At 39.7% G+C, this 21,614-nt stretch overlaps 1 protein-coding gene across 1 annotated transcript in view; it reads right to left on the bottom strand.

Moving 5' to 3' along the window:
- Window positions 1-834: 834 nt before the first annotated feature.
- The window catches only part of Fam120c (family with sequence similarity 120C), a 153,656-nt gene continuing 132,876 nt past the window's right edge, over window positions 835-21,614 (bottom strand). Inside the window, exons 12-16 of the mRNA XM_013125118.3 lie at window positions 16,708-16,917; window positions 14,862-15,063; window positions 10,057-10,195; window positions 9,619-9,679; window positions 835-5,577 (exon numbers count right to left, since the gene is read on the bottom strand). Coding sequence (XP_012980572.1) covers window positions 5,236-5,577; window positions 9,619-9,679; window positions 10,057-10,195; window positions 14,862-15,063; window positions 16,708-16,917 — 954 coding nt within the window. The 3' untranslated portion in view covers window positions 835-5,235. The remainder of the gene's footprint in view (window positions 5,578-9,618; window positions 9,680-10,056; window positions 10,196-14,861; window positions 15,064-16,707; window positions 16,918-21,614) is intronic.

Genomic DNA, 21,614 nt, shown 5'->3' with positions numbered 1-21,614 from the left:
TTATTCATTTTATTTTGTGTGGTTTTTGCCTGCATGTATATCTGTACCAAATGCACACTTGGTGATGCTTTTGGAGGTTAGAAGAAGGACTCAGATGCTCTGCTACCAGAATTTCAGAAGGTTGTGAACCACTCACTATGAGGGTGCTGGGAACCACATCCAGGTCCTCTGCAAGAACAGTCAGTACTCTTAACCACTGAGCCACGTCTCCAGTCCCAGGATATATTATTCTGGAAGCTCATTAGCATGGTAGATTACAGCAATGGTCCTCAACTTTCTACTGCTATAAAACCCTTTATAAACTTAAAAGAGATATAGGCCCTTTAAAGCAGGGGGTACATTTGCTTATATGAAAAATATTGCTTACAGTTATCTGGTTAGGAGGAAGAATGAGTAGCTACTGCAACAGTCCTAGTGAGATATGATGAAGGCTGGACTAAATCACAGGACTGGGGAAAAGAATGATGAGTTATATAGCTGTGTGTTACCAAAAGATTTTGTCACAAATTAAAATGAAAAAATAAGGGAAAGATATGAGTCTAGGTTAACATCCCATAATCTAGTTTGGAGAGAAACAATCTTCAGAAGGAAGGGTGGGTTTAGTTTGGAAAATGTGGAGTCAAAGGAGCCTTTAGGACATCAAAATAAATAAGTTAGCCAGACAGTTAAATATGCTCTTCATTTCGATGTTTCGCACACAGGGTCTCTTGCCCTGATACTCTACAGACACTTAAATCTGTGTAACACTTCTCAATTGAGACAAGAACATTCTCTGTGTGCAGAAAGGGATTGATTCAAAGACAGGAGAAGAAATCAAATTTCACACACTCCAAATCACTTTTTAAACTAAAAGAATAGACTTTTATTAAGCGCTGTAAGTTTCTTTCCATCAGCATTAACAGAACAACAGATCAAATCCCATCACAGAACTCCTGAGACATTCTCATTCCTTTCGGAGACATTTCCAATAAGTCCTGCAGTTTCCCCCAAGAAGCATCCACTCAAACTTACATTAATAAACTATGGAGCTTTTGTGGTGAGGTGGGCCAAAAGGCAGGGAACTTGGAATCTGGGAGTGGCAAAGAGAAATACGTTATCCATCCACTAAACACACTGTCAAGAGCACAGGAAAAAAACAACAACAAAAGAATTTCTTACTTTTGTCAATAACATCATTTATCAGGGAGCACTAAAAAATCACTGACTCTTTGCAGTTAAAGTTTTTTTTGTTTTTTGTTTTTTTTGTTTTTTGTTTTTGAATCTAGTACGTTAGTCTAAAAATAGAATAAAATAAAAGGCAGGGGAAAGTCCCTTCTGGGAAGCAATTAAAATGAATTCATCAGATCTGGCAGGGTTATGAGAGATTAATAAAATCTGAAATATTTAACTTGCTTCATTTACATGAAAATTCACTAGCCATTATTTACTACCAACACAGACAAAAAAGTCATCTATAAAAGTACACGGACAATGTCAAAAGCTGAAATGGTCACCCCAGCGTAGGGGATGTTTAATTTTGCTTTTAACTTAGAAAAGATGATTTTTGTAAAAAGTGACATTTTCTTAGAACATCAAAATATCCTCAGACAATACTGAAGATAATCAGCAATAAAAGGGCAATAGGTGCACTGAGCTATCTGTACCAGCAGACTACATCAATAAGAAAAGAGAACATTAAAAAAGAAGCCAAAGTGATGGGAGGGAGGAAAATGACGACACACAATGGAATAGTGAAAACTTACACCCCCCGAAACCCCAAGAATACTTAGGAAATATGCATCTGAAAGTGAAGAAGTATAATGATTAAACCTTTAGCAGAATTAGACTAACTACTTTAAACTGAGGTCTACTTGTACTGTCATTTCAAAGGGTGGGGTGGTTAGAGGCTGAAAGGGCGGCACTGGTACCCACAGGGGCCTTCTAAGGTTTCAAAGGACTGAATCATCGTACCCAAAGGGCTACTCTCATTCTTTCTATCCTACATAAGCATTTTTGCATGCCCTCCCCCTAATACCTTGTTTGATTTTTTTTCCGTGATGAAAATATTAGGGTAACTTGGCCAACAATGTCGGAAAATCCAGACGGAGACAAAAAAGCAAGTGTCCCTAGCCAAAGAAAGTGCCATTTCTTGTGCTTCAATTTACTTGAAGTCCTACCTACATACAATGAAAAGGATGAAAACGAAAAGTCTGTCAGGACTGGTCACTTAACAAAATGTAGGAGTCACAGGCTGACCCAAAGACATACCAGCAGAAGAGCTGCAAGACTTAGGAATCGGTGGCTGTACAAAACCAGGTTTGGGGTTGTTTTTGTTTTTGCTGTGCCCCTACGAGGTAAAGCAGCCATTTCTGGGGGTTCCAACATGACTTTGTCCAACAAGCAACCAGTGATGGTCAGAAGTGAATCCTCAAGTGGGCACAGCAAAGGTCCTCAATTTGTCTTCCAGTTAGGAAAAGTTCATTTCTCAGTAAAGAACCTTGGTTTTCCTGACTTTTAAATTGTGTGTTGGGAGGTACACTGAGATTTCGGAACATAACCCTTTATAGTTCTTCCTTGTAACTTCCCAAACCCCAAACGATGAATGGAGACAAAATTCAGAGTTGGAAGTAAGCCACTTGTTTCGTCCTGGGCCTGGCTAGGGAGAAGCAGAGGTTGGTACAAGGGGAAAAGCAAGTCTTTTGGCAAACTGGAATCACTTCTGTCAAAGCAGCAGTTTTACCTCTCACAGTAAATGGCTACAAAATAAATCTTCATGTTGTGAGAAGGATGTGAGAGTTAACAATACTGTCACCTGACGGTGTCAGATAGACTCACGATGCACAGAAACAGCAACTGAAGATACTCTACCATTTAACTCCAAGTACTTCCTATTCAATATTTGTCCATATATCTAACCATTCACTCGCTCAGTGATTCTGGTTACATTTAGAGCTCCAAAAGATTCATCCTTCTGTGGCTCAGAAGGTGATTCTAAGCCATCTACATTTTCTATGAATTCCTTCCCTTACTGGATATAAAAGTCCTAACCTTCAAGGTATTGTGAAAGGATGAGCAGGTCCAAGATCGGAAAGGGGACCAAATCAGGGGAGCTCATTTCAAAGAGGAAGTGTTGTATTCTTTTTCTTCTTATATACAGCCAGGTACATCATCTTGCCACCTTTATTAGGTTTATTTAAGAAATGTCTGGGCAAGGGACAAGGCGCAAGGCATACCTGGGCTCCTGTCCCCGAAAAATTGTGAGTTCTCTTAAACTGGGCTAGACTCAGGTTAAAAACCCCGAGGCATTTTAGTTTCTTGAGACAGAATGGGCAGATAGCAAACATAGCCTTCTGGTTGTCTGGAAAAAAATCACCAAGGATCTGTCGTAGGTTAAGATACATGGTTGTTTTTTTCCCCCCAAAGAGAGAACCCTGCTAGGAGTCTAGTCAGTTATATTCTTGTAGAAATGATATTTCTTGGGTAAGAATATCAAAGTCCAAAAGGAGATGTGTGGCTAGAAGCCTCAATTCCTGAATGAAGATACACTACTAGTTTGTTACAAGCCATGTTTCCGTCCCTTGGATTTTGGCTGCCCAAAATGAAGGAAACTGGAAATCAAGGCTTTCTTAAGATTATCTCCAGCAAGGAGGAATAGCCTTTGTATCCTGTGCAGATCTTGGCCCCACAGGGACTGAGAATCTTTTCTAGAATACCTCTCAAATCCCAGGCCAAGTTCTCTGATATCTTCCTTGCAAAGCAAATGAAAAGATCCTGTAGTCAAAATGTCAATGAATAAATGAAACAATCTAAGCATGTAAAATCAAATTGTCCAATTTTCCTCACATCTCCCCACCCCATCATTCCAGTGTTACTTTTCCCTGCTTAGATTCATGCCAATCAATTCTTGCCTGAAGCCAATTTGATCCTGGAGTTCCACAAGAAAGTTCTTCCAAATTGGCTGAAAGCCCTTTCAAATGGTAATCACTTCCTATCCCTTTTCAAACTCCAAACCTTCATAAAAAATGTGCAACTCTTCCCAATCCCACTTCACCCTCCTGTTCTCAGCATATGGGATGTGAGGGCTCTGTTCAAATGAAGTATTTGTTGTTCTGAACAGGCAGTCTCTGGAAAGTACTTTGTGTCTGATTTAGAGTAGCCCATCTTCTCAGAATTGTGATAGGCTGTGACGTAGCAAGGATTTCAGATTTAAAGTATGGTCTTTTGAAACCCACCATTCCATAGCAGTGGAAGCATTTCTGGGAAATTCAGTAAATCTTCTGGAACTTTATCATGTATGTATGTGTATATATATCTGTATACACACATTTATATATATAAAATATGTATAGATAAATAGATCTGTCTCTTATATAAAGGGTATGTGTATGCATATAGATACACATGTTCATATATACACCCACACACACACCTATACACATGTACACACACATAGAGTCTTTTGAGTCCCTTTTGTACTCAGTTTCATAACATTGATTCCCACCCTTTAGAGTGTGGGCAGCAGATAGTGGGTGAACTGCACCATATCTTCTATTTTATAAACAATGCACTGGTTGGGAGGCAGGAAAAATCTGCCCAGTACTTCTGACTCACTTGAATCTCCCAGTACAAAGGCCATTGTAGTTTTTTTTAAGTGTAGAAAATAAAAAATTAAATAAAATAATCCAAACCAACACTGTCTACTTCCCTGAAAACATCTACCTATCTGATTGTCAGGCCAGAGCTAGAGGTGGTATCCTGGGGGAGGCAAATTAGGGGAAAGAGAAAGGAGGATACTGACTAGGTATCAAGGTTTCATTACCTCAAAGACAAAAAAATCAGGAAGTCATAGGCAGCTTACTTTTCAACCCCATATTCATCATGTTTATAAATGAGTATCACATTGAATACTCAGAGAAACAAAGCCAGAACTTTCCCCTAGGACTTACATGATAACATCTGCTTTCTCACTGTTACTGCCTCACTAGACTTCCAAGAGATAGAAGGAAAATATTTGTTTTGTGTATTTGAGAGTCTGAGTTTAGTCTTGCTGTTACTCATCTTTAACAAGGTATCTCCCAGGTTCTAAGTCTGGAGCCAGATAAGATAGGGAAGAAAAGATGGATACAATAAATACGTATCCCCTTAAAATCCTGGATAAATCTAGGGGAAATACTTAAGTCCTCCTCTAACTTGGGCCTAGAATCAGAAAAGTAGAGTTTTCTCCTCTCCCTGACAAGTAAAGCTGTCTTCAGTTTGTCATTCCTCTTTCTGTTGGGCCACAGTTTCTAGCTCTTGTTCTTGCTCTTGCTCTTGCTCTTGTTCTTGCTCTTGTTCTTGCTCTTGTTCTTGCTCTTGTTCTTGCTCTTGCTCTTGCTCTTGCTCTTGCTCTTGCACATGGTTCTTCTCTCCATTCTTCACGGGGAGGCAGTGGTCATCATTATTACACACGTTAGTGTCTCTAGATAAGGCACATTGTGATGGTGCCGGAAGATGATCACTCTTTTCTTCCACAATCAATGTGCTATTGTTTCCATTGACCTGTGAGCGGGCCCGACTTTGTTGGAGCTCCGTGGATTTAGAAATCCCTTCTGAAGAGCCCTGTCAAAAACAAGAGGTACTTGGTGGAAATGGTGACCCCAAACTGGCTGCACTTCCCTAAATATGTTCACAAGGTAGCCTAAAGAAATGGAATCCAGCATGGGACTGATCAAGACCCCCTGAATGTGGGTGTCAGTGAGGAGGTTTTGGTAATCTATTGAGTCTTGGGTAGTAGATCAGTATTTATCCCGAGTATACACATGGACTTTGGACTCCCATCCAACAATGAGAGATGCACTCTCACCCTGAACTCTTAGGGGAGGGTCTAGGCCCTGCCCTGGATGAAATGACAGACTATGGACACCCCCATGGAGGGCCTCACCCTCCCTGGGGAAATGAGGGGATATTGGGGGGGTTGGGGGGAAGGCGTGGGAGGAGGGGAGGGAAAGGGAGAGGGACCTGTAATTGACATGTGAAGCAACCTTGTTTCTAATTTAAATTTAAAAATTATATATATACATATATATATAAAGAAATGGAGGAAAAGACAAGAAAAAGAAATTCTTCAGAAACAGCAGAAAGTCTAAAGGTCATACATTCTGATAGAACTGTAATCCAACATCAATAATGATACAATGATGACAACTACCACTCACATCAACCACCACTCACATTGCTTTAAAACATATTATTCCAATACTTACAGTGACAGATATAGCATATATTATGATGCCCCATTTATTAATGGGGAATGTGAGGAACAGGAAAGTTATAATAACTCGCTTAAGATAGAGTAGAACAGCCAGGAATGTATTTTAGGTAGATCAGCCTCTACATGCTCAACTCTCAGACAACACTGACTAAACACTGATAACCAGAAGAGCAAAACACAAGGAAGTGGGAAAAAACAATGGGGAGAAAATCAAAAGATCTATGGCAATATCTCACAATTTTATAACTGATACTCTTTGCTGTTGGAAATGATATGAACTGCATGATTCTGCAGCATAATGCCGTCTTTCCATGAGTATTACTAGAAATAGTGATATTACTAGGAAGAGGGATAGTTATGGTTATTATGGGGATAGGCAGCTCATGTATTCTGGTGTTCATTTTTATGTATAAGACAACAGAAACTCAAACAAAGCAAAAGGATGTACCCAAGGTCCCTTATATACCTAGACCTTTTCATTCTAATGGCCTTACTATTTACAATGAAATATAATAAATGCTCATAACTGTTGAATTTTGGTCAATTATAAATAACAACTAATTTTTACTAATTGTTTCCTACATTTGAGGGTCTATGCTAAATTCTTTATAGATACCACCTTATTTAACCCTCATAATCCTATAACTTTCTCATTTTAAAAGTTTTTATTTATTTTTATTCTATGTGCACATTTGTCTGTGTGAAGGTGTCAGATCTTGGAGTTACAGACAGTTGCAGTAGAGGGATAGGCAGGGCTGACAGGCAGGGGAATAAGTAGGAAGAAGAATTTAGGCTGGGGAAGAGAGAGAAAAAGGGAAAAAGAGAAGGAGACGCCTGGGGCTGGCCAGCCAGTCAGCCAGCAGCCAGACATGGAGGAAGCAGGAAAGTAGGACATACAGAATGAAAGAAAGGTAAAAATCCCCGAGGCAAAATGTAGATGAAGAGAAACAGGTTAAACTAAATTATAAGAACTATCTGGAAATGAGCATAAGCTAAGGACAGCATTCAAAACTAATAAGAAATCTCTGTGCTGTGATTTGGTGGCTGGCAAAGAAAGCCTGCTACACAGAGCTGAAGTGAAAAAAGGTAGTCAGCAAGGTTGTCAAGCTAGCCAACAGCAGTTGTGTCCAAGGAAGGTAATTTAGGTAATAAAGTTAATGTAAGCATTTCCATGGTCAGGTTACCTCTAGAGAAGGTAATAGTGGCTGAAGCACTCTAAGCTAGAGGATCCCCTAGCTTAGATCCTTGTTCTCTCTCACTTTCCTTACCCACAAAATAGAACGGTATGTACTTTGTATGTTCCCATAACAATTTAATGAGTTCTTCCATATAAAGCACTTAGAATATATGCCTGGCATGCTCTAGATGCTCAATAAATGGGCTACATGGCAAGAGCCCATTTCAAACCTCCAGCCTCTGTCCCACAAACGAAAGAACTAAATAAATAGTAGCTAACCACTGTTTCTGTTTCACACACCCAAGCAAATTACCGATACAATGACTGTCCCTTAGAGAAAGCAAGTTCTAGTTATAATGGTTACCAGCATGTGCACCTGAGTCAGCAAAACCTAGCCTGGTTCAGATTCTGGCTCAAGACATGAGAATTGCTCTGATGTGTTGGAATTCATACAGCATAGGACTTTGGAGTCAGCTGGTTCAGGCTGGAATGTCAGTTCTGAGAACTGACTTGATGGATACATTGAGGTGAGATACTATCCTTTCTCTAAGCCTCCTAAAGTGGGAAACAGTAAATAGCTCACAAAGCATTCATGTGGTCTCAATGACCTCATGCGGTAAGTATGAGTGGCAGAGTATGTATGCAATGTGTCATCTTACGAAGTTCTTCTTATCATAACTCAGCACTTAGCTCTCATTCATTCGCTTCTCACTCCAGATATATCCACATGGCTATTTCTGTGATCTTGTTAGTATGAGTCAATAATAGAGAGAGTAGTCTATTCTTTACATACTAAAAATAGCAGGTTTTCCACGCTGCATGCTACTACTTTAAGAGTGTCTTCTTGGGTGACTGGTTTTCCTTCTATGTGCAATATTTTCTGTCGTGTTGACCAGTTTCTGGAGGAAGTGAGAAACTTTAGAAAATTCCCAAAGTTACTGTTCTATAGTTTTGGAGTACATTATAGAATTTTGTGTGTAGGAGAGGGGTTAGTATTCTAGTTCTATTTTGGGTCAAAATAACACCAAACTAAACATTAGTTGGATTTATTTATTTATGGTTTTTATTGAAATACAAGATCCCACTATGTATCTCTGACTGTCCTGGAACTCACTTTGTATACTAGGCTGGCCTTAAACTCACAGAGATCTACCTGCCTCTGCCTCCTAAGTTCTGGGATTAGAGGTGTGTGCCATTATGACTGGCTAATAGTTGGATTTGTTACTGATACAGTGAATAGGCTGATATGTATACAGGAGAATAGATTTTAGATTAACATCTAATGGCAACCTGGTACGGTGGCACAGGTCTTTAATCCCAGCACTTAGAAGGCAGATATAGGTGGATCTCTGTGAGGTCAGCCTCGTCTACATAGAGAGTTCTAGGCCAGCTAGGGTTACATAATGAGACTACTCTGTTTCAAAGAAAGAGAGAGAGAGGTAGAAAAGAGAGGAGAGAAGGAAAGTGGAAAGTGACAAAGAAAGACAAATGATATCTACCTCTGGCCTCCACATGTGTATTTATTATGTATTCATGACTGGCACACATGTGCGCATACACACACAAGTGGAAGCTGGTGGTATAGCTCAGTGATAGAGTATTTGCCTAGCATGTGCAATGCCCTGGGTTCCATCTTTAGGAACAGACACACACAGAGAGACACACATACACGTAAAGAGACATACACACAAGCATATACACTATACACAGACAAACTACACACACACAGACAGACAGACAGACAGACAGACAGACACACACACACACACACACACACACACACACACACACACACACACAATGGAACAGTAATGGTTCCATCTCCGATAAGGCAAAAGTCAAATTTTCAAGCATCTCTGTTGGGCCCTCAAAACTCAGATTGGCTGTAGACAATCTAGCTGTCAGTGTTACTCTAGTCTCTTCTGGCTATGCCCAGCACACACTATACTAGGCCCAGGTCTTCACGACATTGTACCTGGTTTCTATTGTGTGACCTTTCATCCAGAAAAAAGGAAGAGCCTTTGCAGCCCTGTGGGAACAATTTAGGGTGACAAACGCTTACTGAGAAGCAGGCACTGAAACCAAATGGCTGAAAATGACATGAGAACTCCCCCTGGGTGGCCTAGCTTTCCATGCCTGACACAATCTCTTTTAATTTAGCCAGCAGGGGCAAAAAAGTCAAACCAGTTTGATATTCAAAAGACACACTTACTTGTTGTTTATTTCCTTTTTTGTGACCTTTGGATCCTCTACCAGCCTGTTCTTTTCCATGCCTTTAGCAAGAAGGAGAAAAGTCATCATGAGAACATGCTGAGCCCAAATCCCTTCTTTACTTGGTTAACTACTCATCTCAAGGAAGCAGTTTAGCCTTGTAAATTTAGATGTCCCTTAGCACTGCTACCACAAACCTCCATTCCTATCATGTCTACATTGTGCTGAATTATTTTGTGTTCCTTGTCTGCTAGCACAAAAATTCTTTTTATGAAGCTGGCTATTTGTTACACATTTGATGAACTAGAGTTACAGCTGATTTCAAGGATGGAAGGTTGATTCATACCCTCTTACCTTAACAGAAGGATTCAATACCTGGGCATTTTCCTAAAGGTACCTCGATTGACCCTACCTCATACCAACTCATTCAAGTACATACCCCTTTCCTGGCCCACCGACTGAAACCACTTGCATGCCAAAGGATCCTCGATTTCTGGAAGATCTGCTGCCAGCCCACTGGCCCACCACCATCCCAGCAATTTCCAGTTTTCCTCCTTGGGGTGGGATTGGATGGAGACCTGGGAATTGAAGAACAGCAGTGATGAAGGGCAAGGGCAAGATAGGGCAACAGTTGGAACAAAAGCCCTGTACAATCTACCTATTCTTCTTGTCCCATTCCTTTCTGAATAGAGTGCGACAATAACAAGGGAGGTAAATGCAGAGAAGGGGATTGAAGAGCTCTCTCTATATCCACTTTAATAACTGGTGTATAAGTGATTGTTCCTTATTTAAACTGTATAGCTTGCCACATAATTGTAATTTGTTCAGTAAAATGTCTTTGGTGGTCCCAGATATATTTTTCCATTTTTAAAAAATTCAGAATTTTCATACATGCATATGTGTTTTCTTCAAAGCCACCACATTCCCTTCCACTGTAAATTGTCACTTATACTTCTCACCACTTTTCTCTCTCAACTTCAACTTCTTTTTTTCAAAAGAATCCACTCAATCCACTTAGCACTGCCGAGTACGTGCTTGGGTGTAGGACTATCTACTGGAGCATGGGTAGCCTCTGCGGGCTACATCCCTGAAGAGAACTGACTCTTGCTCCTCCAGTAGCTATTGATTGCCCATAATTACGTAGCTGGATGGACTTCATGGCCCCTTCCTCAGTCCATGCTGGGATTTTTGCCTAGCTTGATCCTGTGGCAGTCTTGTGCAAGCAATCATAGCCACTATGAGTTCATGTGTGCAATGGCTCTGTCATGTCCAGAAAACAGTATTTCACAGAAGTCACCCACTGCCTCTGGCTCTCACAATCTTTCTAGTCCCTTTTCGGCAATGACACCTAAGACTTTGGGGGAGACAATACGATATAAATGTCCCATTTAGGGCTGAGAACTGGATATTGTCTTATTTTTTTATATTGACCAGTTGTGACTCTTTGTATTAATTTCTATCTACTACAAATAGAGGCTTCTCTGATGAGGGTTGACAGATGTACTAACCTATGGGTGTAAAGATAAGTACTTAAGGAGCAGCTTAATATATGTCCATTTGGAAGACTGATAGTAGAAAGTAAATCCAATCAGAAAGTAATTGTTGCCCCCACAACATTCATGCCACTACTGTATTAGTGGGCACATCTTGCCAAGCCAGTCATTATTTTGGCTTACAGAGTTCATAGCTGGGTAAGACTGCTGATTACTTTGCTCCCCCAGTAATGTGCATAGCAACTTCCAGTACTATGAGAATAGCTAGCTAGTAGGGATGAAGATTTCAAGTTGGTATCAGCTTAATTTCTGCATGTTCCATGACTCAAGTGTGTGATGTTATGCTGAGTAAAAGGGTCTTACCATCAAGTTCTAGAGAGTAACCAAAATCAACAACAATATCTTGCATTGTTTTGGGACTCCAGGGGACCCCACTGTCTAACAACACGTAAAGTAGTAACCCAAATCTGGCAATGCCCCTTTTGTTTGATAGCCTATAATGTATGAGAGAGGCATTATTCCTCAATTACAGGGTAACTCCACTTAAACTCTCTTTATATATGTATATATTTTAAGGAAACTTCTACAGTACTAGGTTTCCATATGGCTTTATCAAAGATTTTAGTGTTAAGTATCCTTCCCCATTCCTTCTCTTCTCCTCTGCCCTCAAATAGAAAATGAATTCTTTCTCTTTTTTTGTGGTTTTTCGAGACAGGGTTTCTCTGCGGCTTTGGAGGAACTAGCTCTTGCAGAACAGGCTGGTCTTGAACTCACAGAGATCTGCCTGCCTCTGCCTCCCAAGTGCTGGGACTAAAGGCGTGTGCCACCACTGCCCGGTTAGTAAATGAATTTTGAAGATGAATTCTTAAAATGTAGTTATTGGAAAATTATAGGCTAAACCCACTTTCCATACAAATATGCCTTGTTATACAATATAGTCTTAGTCAGATGAGCAAACTATATGGAAAAATGAAATAAATATATACTTAAAAAGCTAAGGCTTGATGATCATCATGGTGCATACCCCTAATCCCAGGACTCAGGAGACAGAGGCAGGAAGATGGCAGTGAGTTAATGCTAGTCTGGTTAGAACAGTGTGGCAGTTTGAATATAAAATATGCCCCATAGGTTTCAACAATTGGTCCCCAGCTGGCAGTGCTTTTGGGGAGGTCATGGGGGGCCTTTAGGAGGTTGGCCTTGGCTGGGGGATGTGGGCTACTGGAGGGGTAGGCTTTGAGGGTTGTCACTGACACCATTTCTGGCCTGAGTTCTCTGCTTCCAGATTCACAAGGATCAACAAACAAAGAAAACAAAGCACTGATAAGCTCTGGCCCACATGCCTTCCTTGCCATGATACGCAGTATTTCTTAATAACATAAGTTAAAATCTCTCTGTTCTATTAGGTATTTGGTCATAGCCACAAGGAAAGCAACAAAAGCTAACCATAACAGTTGTAGAAAACCAGGAACAATTCAAGACAAGATGACATGATTATCTCCTGAATACAGGAAATTGCAATTGTGTGAGAGTTCATGAGCACAGTGGAGTTTCATAATGTAGCAAGAAAGTTCTAGCTGGGCATGGTGACACATGCCTGTAATCCAAGCACTTAGAAGTCAAAGGCAACAGGATCATGAATTCAAGGCCACCTAGGCTACATGGCACTGTGTCAAAAATAAACAGTGAAAATAACAATGGATTTGGAGTTCTGGTAAGGTCTTTTAGCACATGGAAAGAAACCAAAGGTTAAGAACACTGTATACATTTAGCCCCTTGTTCTAGTTTCATTTCTGTTGCTGTGATAAAACTCTGACAAAAAGCTACTTGTGGGAGAAAGAGTACATTTTAGCTCACAGTTCCATCATAGCAAAGAAATAACTTAAAACAGATAGTCGGAACACATCCACAGTCAAGAGCAGAGAGAATGTGTGTGTGTGTGCATGCTTACCACATGGGGAATTTACTCTTATTAAGTCCAGGGTCCCAAACCAGGGAAAGGTGCTGTCCAGTTTCAGGCTGGGTCTTCTGCAGGCCAGTTACGGCAACCAAGACAATTATCCACAGACACACCCACAGGTCAACCTAATCTAGACAGTCCACATTAAGACTCACTTCCCAGTTGATTCTAGGTTGTATCAGGTGGACAGTTCAAATTATCTATCATATTCTAGGCAGTGGTGGCCCTTGCCTTTAAACCCAGCACTCAGGAGGCAGAGGCCTGGATCTCTGTGAGTTCAAGGCCAGCCTATTCTACAAAGCCAGGACTGTTACACAGACAAATCCTGTCTTAAAAAACCAAAGAAGCAAAACATACAAAAAAATCTTTCCCAAACCATCATAACCTTTTAGTGAGATCCTAAAGGTTTCCTACTCTTCTTCTTTTGAGCCAGGGTTTCTCTATGTAACTCTAGATGTCCTGGAACTCACTCTGTAGACCAGGCTAGCCTCAAACTCAGAGATCCACCTGCCTCTGCCTCCCAAGTGCTACAATTAAAGGCATGCACCACCACTGTTCAGCTGCATTTGGTGATTTTTTTCAGATCCTTTCAGAAAGCAAGAAGCAGGCAGGAGGCATCTGTGGTTCATCAGTAGATTAGGCAATGGTGAGAATGTCCCAAGAACTTGGCCTTAGTTAAGGTATCTTTGTAGAATCAGACAATGCAATCAACACACACACACACACACACACACACACACACACAATCAGAGATCAGTTATGTCAGCTTAAAGGGATGGAGGGATGGAATGATTGACTCCTTGGTCTATAAGACTTGACTATATAGGGGCCTGACTTCCATATTGCTTATGTAAACTCACCCTTGAGTTAAATATAACTGCTGAGTTTTGTGACCTGAAAGGACTAAGTTCAACTTCCAGCTTTATTGTTTTTAAATAGAGGTACAATACACATGTTCAACAGTAAAGATACACTCACCTTATGACAGGTTCTTGCTATTTCATGTTAAAAAAATCCCTAATGAAATATCCTGGTTCAGAGTTGGGGATGCATGTAGCTCAGAGGTAGAATGCCTGTCTAGAATGCTTAAAGTGTTGGGTTTGATCCCTACTACCACACACATACACAATCGTGTTTCATCAGAAGCAGATTGTTTAATATATCAAGAGTTCAGCTGCCTGAAGCATACATGTCTATTCTTTATTAGGCAGAAACTTGGACATCACTGTAATTTATATATACATCTATATACTTATTTTCTCTACTAAGATGTAATTTGCGGGGGTGGATGATGAAATTTCCTTCCATGTTTTTGGAGCTTAAGGTAGGCAGTGTCTCAGGTCTACCTAGAGTAAATACAGCTATATCAAGCTACTGTCATCTTCCAGTACTGGCATGGACTTTAATGCTTTTCCCACAAATGCCTTCCTGCAACTGCCCATAAGGAATGGATGAATAACTAACAGCAACTATGAAGATCCAGTTTATATGAATTATAACTATCAAAATAATGAAATGACATAGGATTCTTGCTTTGCATCTGTCCAGACCACATGAGTTTGTATGGTAAGAATCAAATCACTGAGAACCAATCACTACTATTGAGAAAGGTCTTGGATTTCAATGGACTTTCTCACCCAGGATACATTATTAGGTACATTTCAAACTATTATACCACAGCATGGAATTCAAACAATGTAAGATACACATTAGACTGTTGAGTCTGTAACTGGCAGTGAACTGGATGGTTTATTATGAAATAAATTAGATGACACCTCCTTCTTAAGTACTGACCTGCAAACCCCCGACTCCTTGCTTGAGGGGGAGGTGGAAATGAACCCATGGCTCTGGAATAAAGAGAAACAGGGTAGAGAGAGGGCACCATGGGAGGCACAAACGTCGGTGACGGAAGTAGGGCAGAAGGTGGTGGATGATTCATGGTGACGCCTTCAAGGATGCTCTGCCTCATCTTCTCCACTTTGCTTGCCAGGTCAGCCTTCAAATGAGAAAGAGAAATGGTACTGTTTGGCACTTGCCCCGTGTTTCACACATAGTATTGAACACTCTAGGCACTTTCTAATGATTCTCTTCTCATTGTGGGAATTGAGTCCAGAGGGAAATGCTTCTAGACTCCAACTTCAGGAAACCCATTTGGCTTCAAAGTTCTCGCTCTTTACAAGAAACCTACAACACCAAAAGATTAGTTCTGACCTGCAGCTTGTGAGGAACATTATCTATGGAAATGACAACAAATAGAGCACTAAGGACATCAGGAAATGGTTGATTGCATGGCCAACAATTGGCTAGGTTATTCTCCTAAGGCAGAAGTAACAAAAATCAGGTAACAGAGTAAAGAAGAAAACCAATACATATATAGCATTTTACCCTCTGCTATACTCAACACTGGAGACCCTTAGCTCTGATGAGGGTACGAGTTGTGGAACATTAATTTCATATGTGTTACATTCAGTGGAATATTTGTTTAATGATGCAAAGATGTGTTGCATTGTTTTTTGTTGCTTTTGTTTAACTCTGTGAAGCTGTGTTAGTTTGCGTGTCTAAAACCTGATTTGTCTAATAAAGAGCTGAATGGCCAAGAGAAATGCAGGAGATAGGATAGGTAGGGCTGCCAGACAGAGAGAATAAACAGGAGGAGAAATCTAGAGAAGTGGGGAGGAGGAAAAGAAAAAGAGGAGAAAAAAGAGTCAGTCACACAGCCAGCCATGGAGTAAAAAGGAAAGAAAGATATATAGAATAAAGAAAAGTAAAAAGCCCAGAGGCAAAATGAGAAACAGAGAAATTTAAGTTAGAAAAGCTGGCTAGAAAGAAGCCAAGGTAAGGCTGGGCATTCATAAGTAAGAATAAGACTCCATGTGTATTGATTTGGGAGCTAGGTGGCAGGTCCCCAAAGAGTGTAAAAAGCAAACACAAACAACTACAGGTATGTGCATATACCTAGTCTAAGAGGTTACTAAACTTCTGGAAAATGTAGGAAAGTAAATACTTCAGGCTTTGTGGGCCACACTATTTCTGCCACAACTACTCTCTGTCACAGCTATGCAATGGAATGAATATGGCCATGTTCCAATAAAAAGCTATTTATAACGGACGGGGCAGGACAGGAGTAGTTTGCTGACCCTGCTCCGACCCTCAGCTTACACTCCACTAAACGGACAAAATACTGAGTAAGACTTCCTTTCCCTTGCTTTTTTCTACCTTTCCCAAGGTTATATTGTAAAACATACTCTATCATCTACTCTCTTATATTTCTAACCTCCTTCCCCCCAAAAATATCACTTAGAAAAGTGACTTGTAGCATTTGTAAATAAGGGAAAATGAAATTCCATTAGTTCCAGGAAGGGCATATAGTATATGTGGAAATTTTGTGGAGAAGAAATACTCTCAGTAAGAAAAAAACTCATAAAAACTTTAAGCTTGGGGATAAAAACAACTTTCTACTGTATGCTTTTGTAATAAACATGTATTAGATTATAGGCTTTGGGGACCACATTGATTAAATTTAGCTTGGTTCAGACACATTGTCTCATTTCTCTTCTCTGCTGCCCAAATGTTTTAGTCCCCCCCCACCTCTGCATGCCTACTGATTCATCCCTTGAGAGATCAGGGGTGTGTACTGTACCTGGCCATCACAGAGTTCAACCAGGGACACTCTCTCTCGGCCTGCTTTTATGAGCTTGCTCTGGAACAGCTTGCCATCAAAGTAAATCCAGGGGCAGCAGTGCTCCCAAGGGACTGGCTGGCCACAGGCATCATTAGCAAACAGAGCTGTGTCGACCCCACTCATGAACAGGGCAGCAAGCTGAATCCCTCGAGCATCCAGTTTCTCAATCTGAAACCATCACAGAGGAAAAAAAATTAAGAACTTTAAAAAAAGAAATGAAAAACTTTAAGTCTAAAGCAATCTGAAATCAATGGCCTCATATGGTTGGTTGCAGTTAAAATGCAGATACTCTAAAAATGCTGTATAAAATTATCTTCAGGCCATGTTTATAAAATATATATAAAACATAAATGATTATTATAGTTAAGACTTGGGTCCTATCCTAAAACATCTCATTGTGTATATGCAAATATTAAAAAGTCGGTAAAAATCTCAAATTTGAAGCATGTCTGGTCATTTCTGTATATTTCAGATGAGGGATAACTAACCTAGATTATCATTGGTAACATTGTTATTACTATTATTATTGCTGGTATTGTTTGCTTATTATAATGTCATGTTGACTCCTCCAGCTAAATTCGAACATGTTAGGCTGGCAGGATGCTTTGGTGGTTAAAGCACTTGCTGCCAAGACTGAGTTTGATCCCCTGGACCTACATGATAGAAGGAGGAAAACAACTTGCTCAAATTGTCCTCTGATTTCCACACACACTTCATGGCACACATGTACCCCTCTGCACGGTACCCCCAAATAAATAAAAAATGGACAATATTTTAAAAAATGATCTTACTCTGAAGCTCAGGCTGATCTCACAGTCACAGTAATCCTCCTGCCTCAGTTTCCTGATACTGAGATTATAGTCATGAGCTACCATATACATTATATTTCGGTAGTCGTTTCAGTGCATAAGTAGCTTTATGTCTACCTTTCCCTGAAATGAACTAGAGCAGTGCTTCTCAACCTTCCTAATGCTACGCCCCTTATACAGTTCCTCATGTCATGGTACTCCCAACCATGCAAGTATTTCATTGCTACTTCATAACTATGATTTTGTTACTGTTATGAATTGTAAATATCTGATATGCGGGACATCTGATATGTGACCATAAATGGGTCACGACCCACAGGTTGAGAATCTCTGATTTAGAGGATACTCATCCTTTTTCCACCTAATTTGAAAATTTCAAAAAGTGAAAACCAAAAGAATATTTGATACTGATGATAGTGCAGTGAGATAAATAGGAAATGATATAAATGCTGAGGACTATACATTGCAACTAAGTGATATGTCAAGAACTCTGAAAATGTTCACATTTGCCAACTCAGACAGTCTTTTACTCCAGCTGGGCAGAGTGCTTGGCAGGCTCCAGTGTTCTTTAGTTGGTAAAGTTGTCAAATGACTCAATTGTCAAGGGACATGTGGACCAAGGAGCGGATAGACATATTATTTGATTCACTCTCGTCTTCCCCCACAGTGACTTGAACTAACCAAACTTTAATAAGAGCTGACTGTGAAGATTTCTTTGGCCAGTCTGTGAGATATAATGAGCTGGAATTGGGCAGAGAGGCAGCACTGTAATTTACTCCCTTGAATCCCTGTAAAAGAGCCAGGCACAGCAGCACACACTTGTAATCTCAACCCTGGAGACACAGAGATAGACAGGTCCCTGGGGCTTTTTCGTCCATTCCAGGCTAGTGAGAGACCCTTTTGACAAAAGGACAAAGGTAGACAGAGTCTGAGGAATGACATCCGAAACTGTCCCTTGGCTTCCATATACACAAGCGCGTACACACACACACACACACACACAACACACACACACACACACACACACAAATCACAATGCAGGGAATCATTGTGTACTAAATTGGGAAGGAAACATTAAAACTGAAGTCAACTAGTGAGTCTTTGTATTACATATAGATAATTTAAATAAATTAAAATAAATAGTAATTTCAGTTCATTCTCCAGACTGCTGTCATATGGAAAGTGCTGAGATTTGAGTGAGGTCAGCTCTGCTGAAGATAACTATCTGTTTTTTGCAATGAGGCAACATAAAGTAGTGTATACAGCGGGTTGTGGGCCACCATGTGATTGCTGGGGATTGAACTCGGGTCTGCTGGAAGAGCAGCCAGTGCTCTTAACTTCTGAGTCATCTCTCTGTTCCCATAATAAATAAATACATCTTTTTTTTAAAGTAGTGCATATAAGTGGAGATTGCAAAGCCTGTAGTCTCAGTTCTATTCTTTTGTTTTATGTTTGTTTTGTTTTTCAAGACAGGGTTTTCCTGGGTAGCTTTGAAGCCTGTCCAGGAACTTGCTCTGTAGACCAGGCTGGTCTTAAACTTACAGACATCTGCCTACCTCTGCCACCCAAGTGTTGGGATTAAAGGTGTGTGCCACCTTTAATCTCGAAGCTAGTTCTGCTTTCTTATTAGCTCTTATTGTCTTTGCTAGCTTGAACAAGAGATAGAACCACTGGGAGGCCTTGTTTCCTAGTCTATATATATGGAAAATAATTATACCTTTTAGCACTATTAGATACATATCAGAGCAGTTACACACACTAAGCTCTAAATTAATACTATTAGTAGTACTATTAAGTATATGAGTGAACTTTGAATTATACTTTCACATAATTGTGTACTTTAACTCTTTGTATCAATAAATTCTACATGTTCAAACAAAGAAATACAACTATTTTTCCATTTAAGTTGCATGTTTAGCACTTCAGATCCATCATGTCCATTCAGACACTTAACCTGATTTAGCCATCATCAACATGAACATCTGGAGGCAGGAGAGCAGAGTCAAGCCATACCCGAGACAGGAGGAAATGAGAAAGAAAGAAATAATGGAGGCGTCACTCAGAAAGTCGATGTGGAAAAGACAAAAGTAAAATGCAAGCTGCTATGAAGTGAGCTGAGCCTAAACCATAGTCTTGAAACATTTAGTGAGTCAGTGAAGTAAACTGGCATAAGACACAGCAACTGATACTCAAGAAGATCTAGTTCTTTCTGCTAATGAATCAGCAGAGACCACTGAAGCTGACAAACTATGAAGCTTTAGTCAAGGCTTAGCATGATTCTTCTACTAAACCACTGCAATGAATTGAATTGCAGTTCTCCAAAGTTTGTACACTGGCCGTATTTGGAATAGGATCTATTAAGAGGTAAAGCTAAAGGAGGATGTTAGACTGGGCTTTCATCCAATGTCACTGGTGTCTGTATAAAAAGAAACTGGGGGCTGGAGAGATGGCTCAGAAGCTCTTTCAGAGGTCCTGAGTTCATTTCCCAGCAACCACATGGTCTCTTACAACCATCTGTAATGAGATGATCTGGCTCACTCTACTGGCCTGCAGGTAGAATACTGTATATCTAATTATAAATCTCAAAAAAAAGAGAAGAAAATAAAATGGAGTCAGAGGCACACACAATGGAAAATCCATGATAACGCAGAAGGATAAGATGACATTTACAAGTCAGAGAAAAAGCCGCAAGAGGAGAAATCAACCTGTTACAACTCTGAATTTTTTCTTGTAACTTTGAGAAAATGTATCTATATTGTCTAAGTCACCCAGTCTTTGTTACTTTGCTAGGAAAATCCTGGCAAACTAACACAACTAATGTTTGAAAACAATAATTATGGAAATCTTCACCTGGTTTGTAATCTGGGCAGCTTTTCAGCCTTTGAAGCTCCTGATAAATGGAGTCCACAAAATTCCAGAATGGCTAACTCCATTTTTGGGAACTTATCCTTTGTGAGGAATTCTTCATACTTGGTGCTGAATGTTTGTTATTTCAATGAAGAAGGTTCATATGGATAACAATAAGCATCTAGAGTGCTTCCAGAATACCCACACATTCTAGTCACAGAATGTCCAAATGCTATGTATAGTATTTACCATACAGTGTGCTTGATTTGAATAGTCAATATTTTAATTCATTGTGAGATGTTTTATGAATATCTTTCAATTTATTGCTTTTTTCTGAATAAAAAGTAGTTGATCATTTAAAAAAAGAATCAGTTCTAGACAGATGATGGTGCATGAACTTGGGAGGCTGAGGCAGGAGGGCTGCTGCAAGTTCAAAGCCAGCCTGGGCCAAGACAATATATCTTTTCTCAAACCAATCAACCCACCTACCAGCCAACCAACCAAAGAAACAAGAAAGGACCTCTTCTGCCAAGCATGGTGAAGTTCAGTCATAGTCCCAGATACTCAAAAGGCAGAGAAGATAAGATAATCTGAAGCCCAGGAGATAGAGCTCAGCCTAGGTAACATAACAAGTTCCATTTCAGAAACAAAATGTTCCAAAATCTGAAGTATTTTTGAGTGCTGACATGATTCCAAAATTATGCAGTCAAAAGACAGGTACACTAAAACTGTTTTACAGGATTATAAACTATATTCTAAGGAGGTGCACAAGTCAATAAAGATCTATTCATAAATATGCAATTATCACATGAAATATATTAAAGAAAACTGGAAATAATCTAAATAGCTAACATTATAATAATTAAATTATATATCCATATGATATAAATTACTAAATTTTTATCACAAAGGAAATATAAAAATAAAATAAAAATATAAAAATATAAAAAGAAAAAGAAAATACAATATAGTTGTGTCAGTATTTTTGGGAGACTGGTTTCAGGACCCATCTATAGATGCCCAAGTTCCTTATGGAACCAAGTTAACAGAAATAATTTGGATTTTAAAGATTTATTTTTTTATTTAATGTGTATCAGAATTTTGCCTGCATGTACACAAGTGAACTACTTGTGTGAAGTGGCCTTGTAGGCCAGAATAGGGTTGTGGATTCCCTAGAACTGGGGTTATAGATGGTTATGAGTTGTGGGT

The sequence above is a fragment of the Mesocricetus auratus genome, unplaced genomic scaffold (assembly GCF_017639785.1).
Source record: "Mesocricetus auratus isolate SY011 unplaced genomic scaffold, BCM_Maur_2.0 Super-Scaffold_100003, whole genome shotgun sequence".
NCBI lineage: Eukaryota > Metazoa > Chordata > Mammalia > Rodentia > Cricetidae > Mesocricetus > Mesocricetus auratus.
Note: the sequence above shows the minus strand (reverse complement) of the source record. Positions and strands in the feature narration are given on the sequence as shown.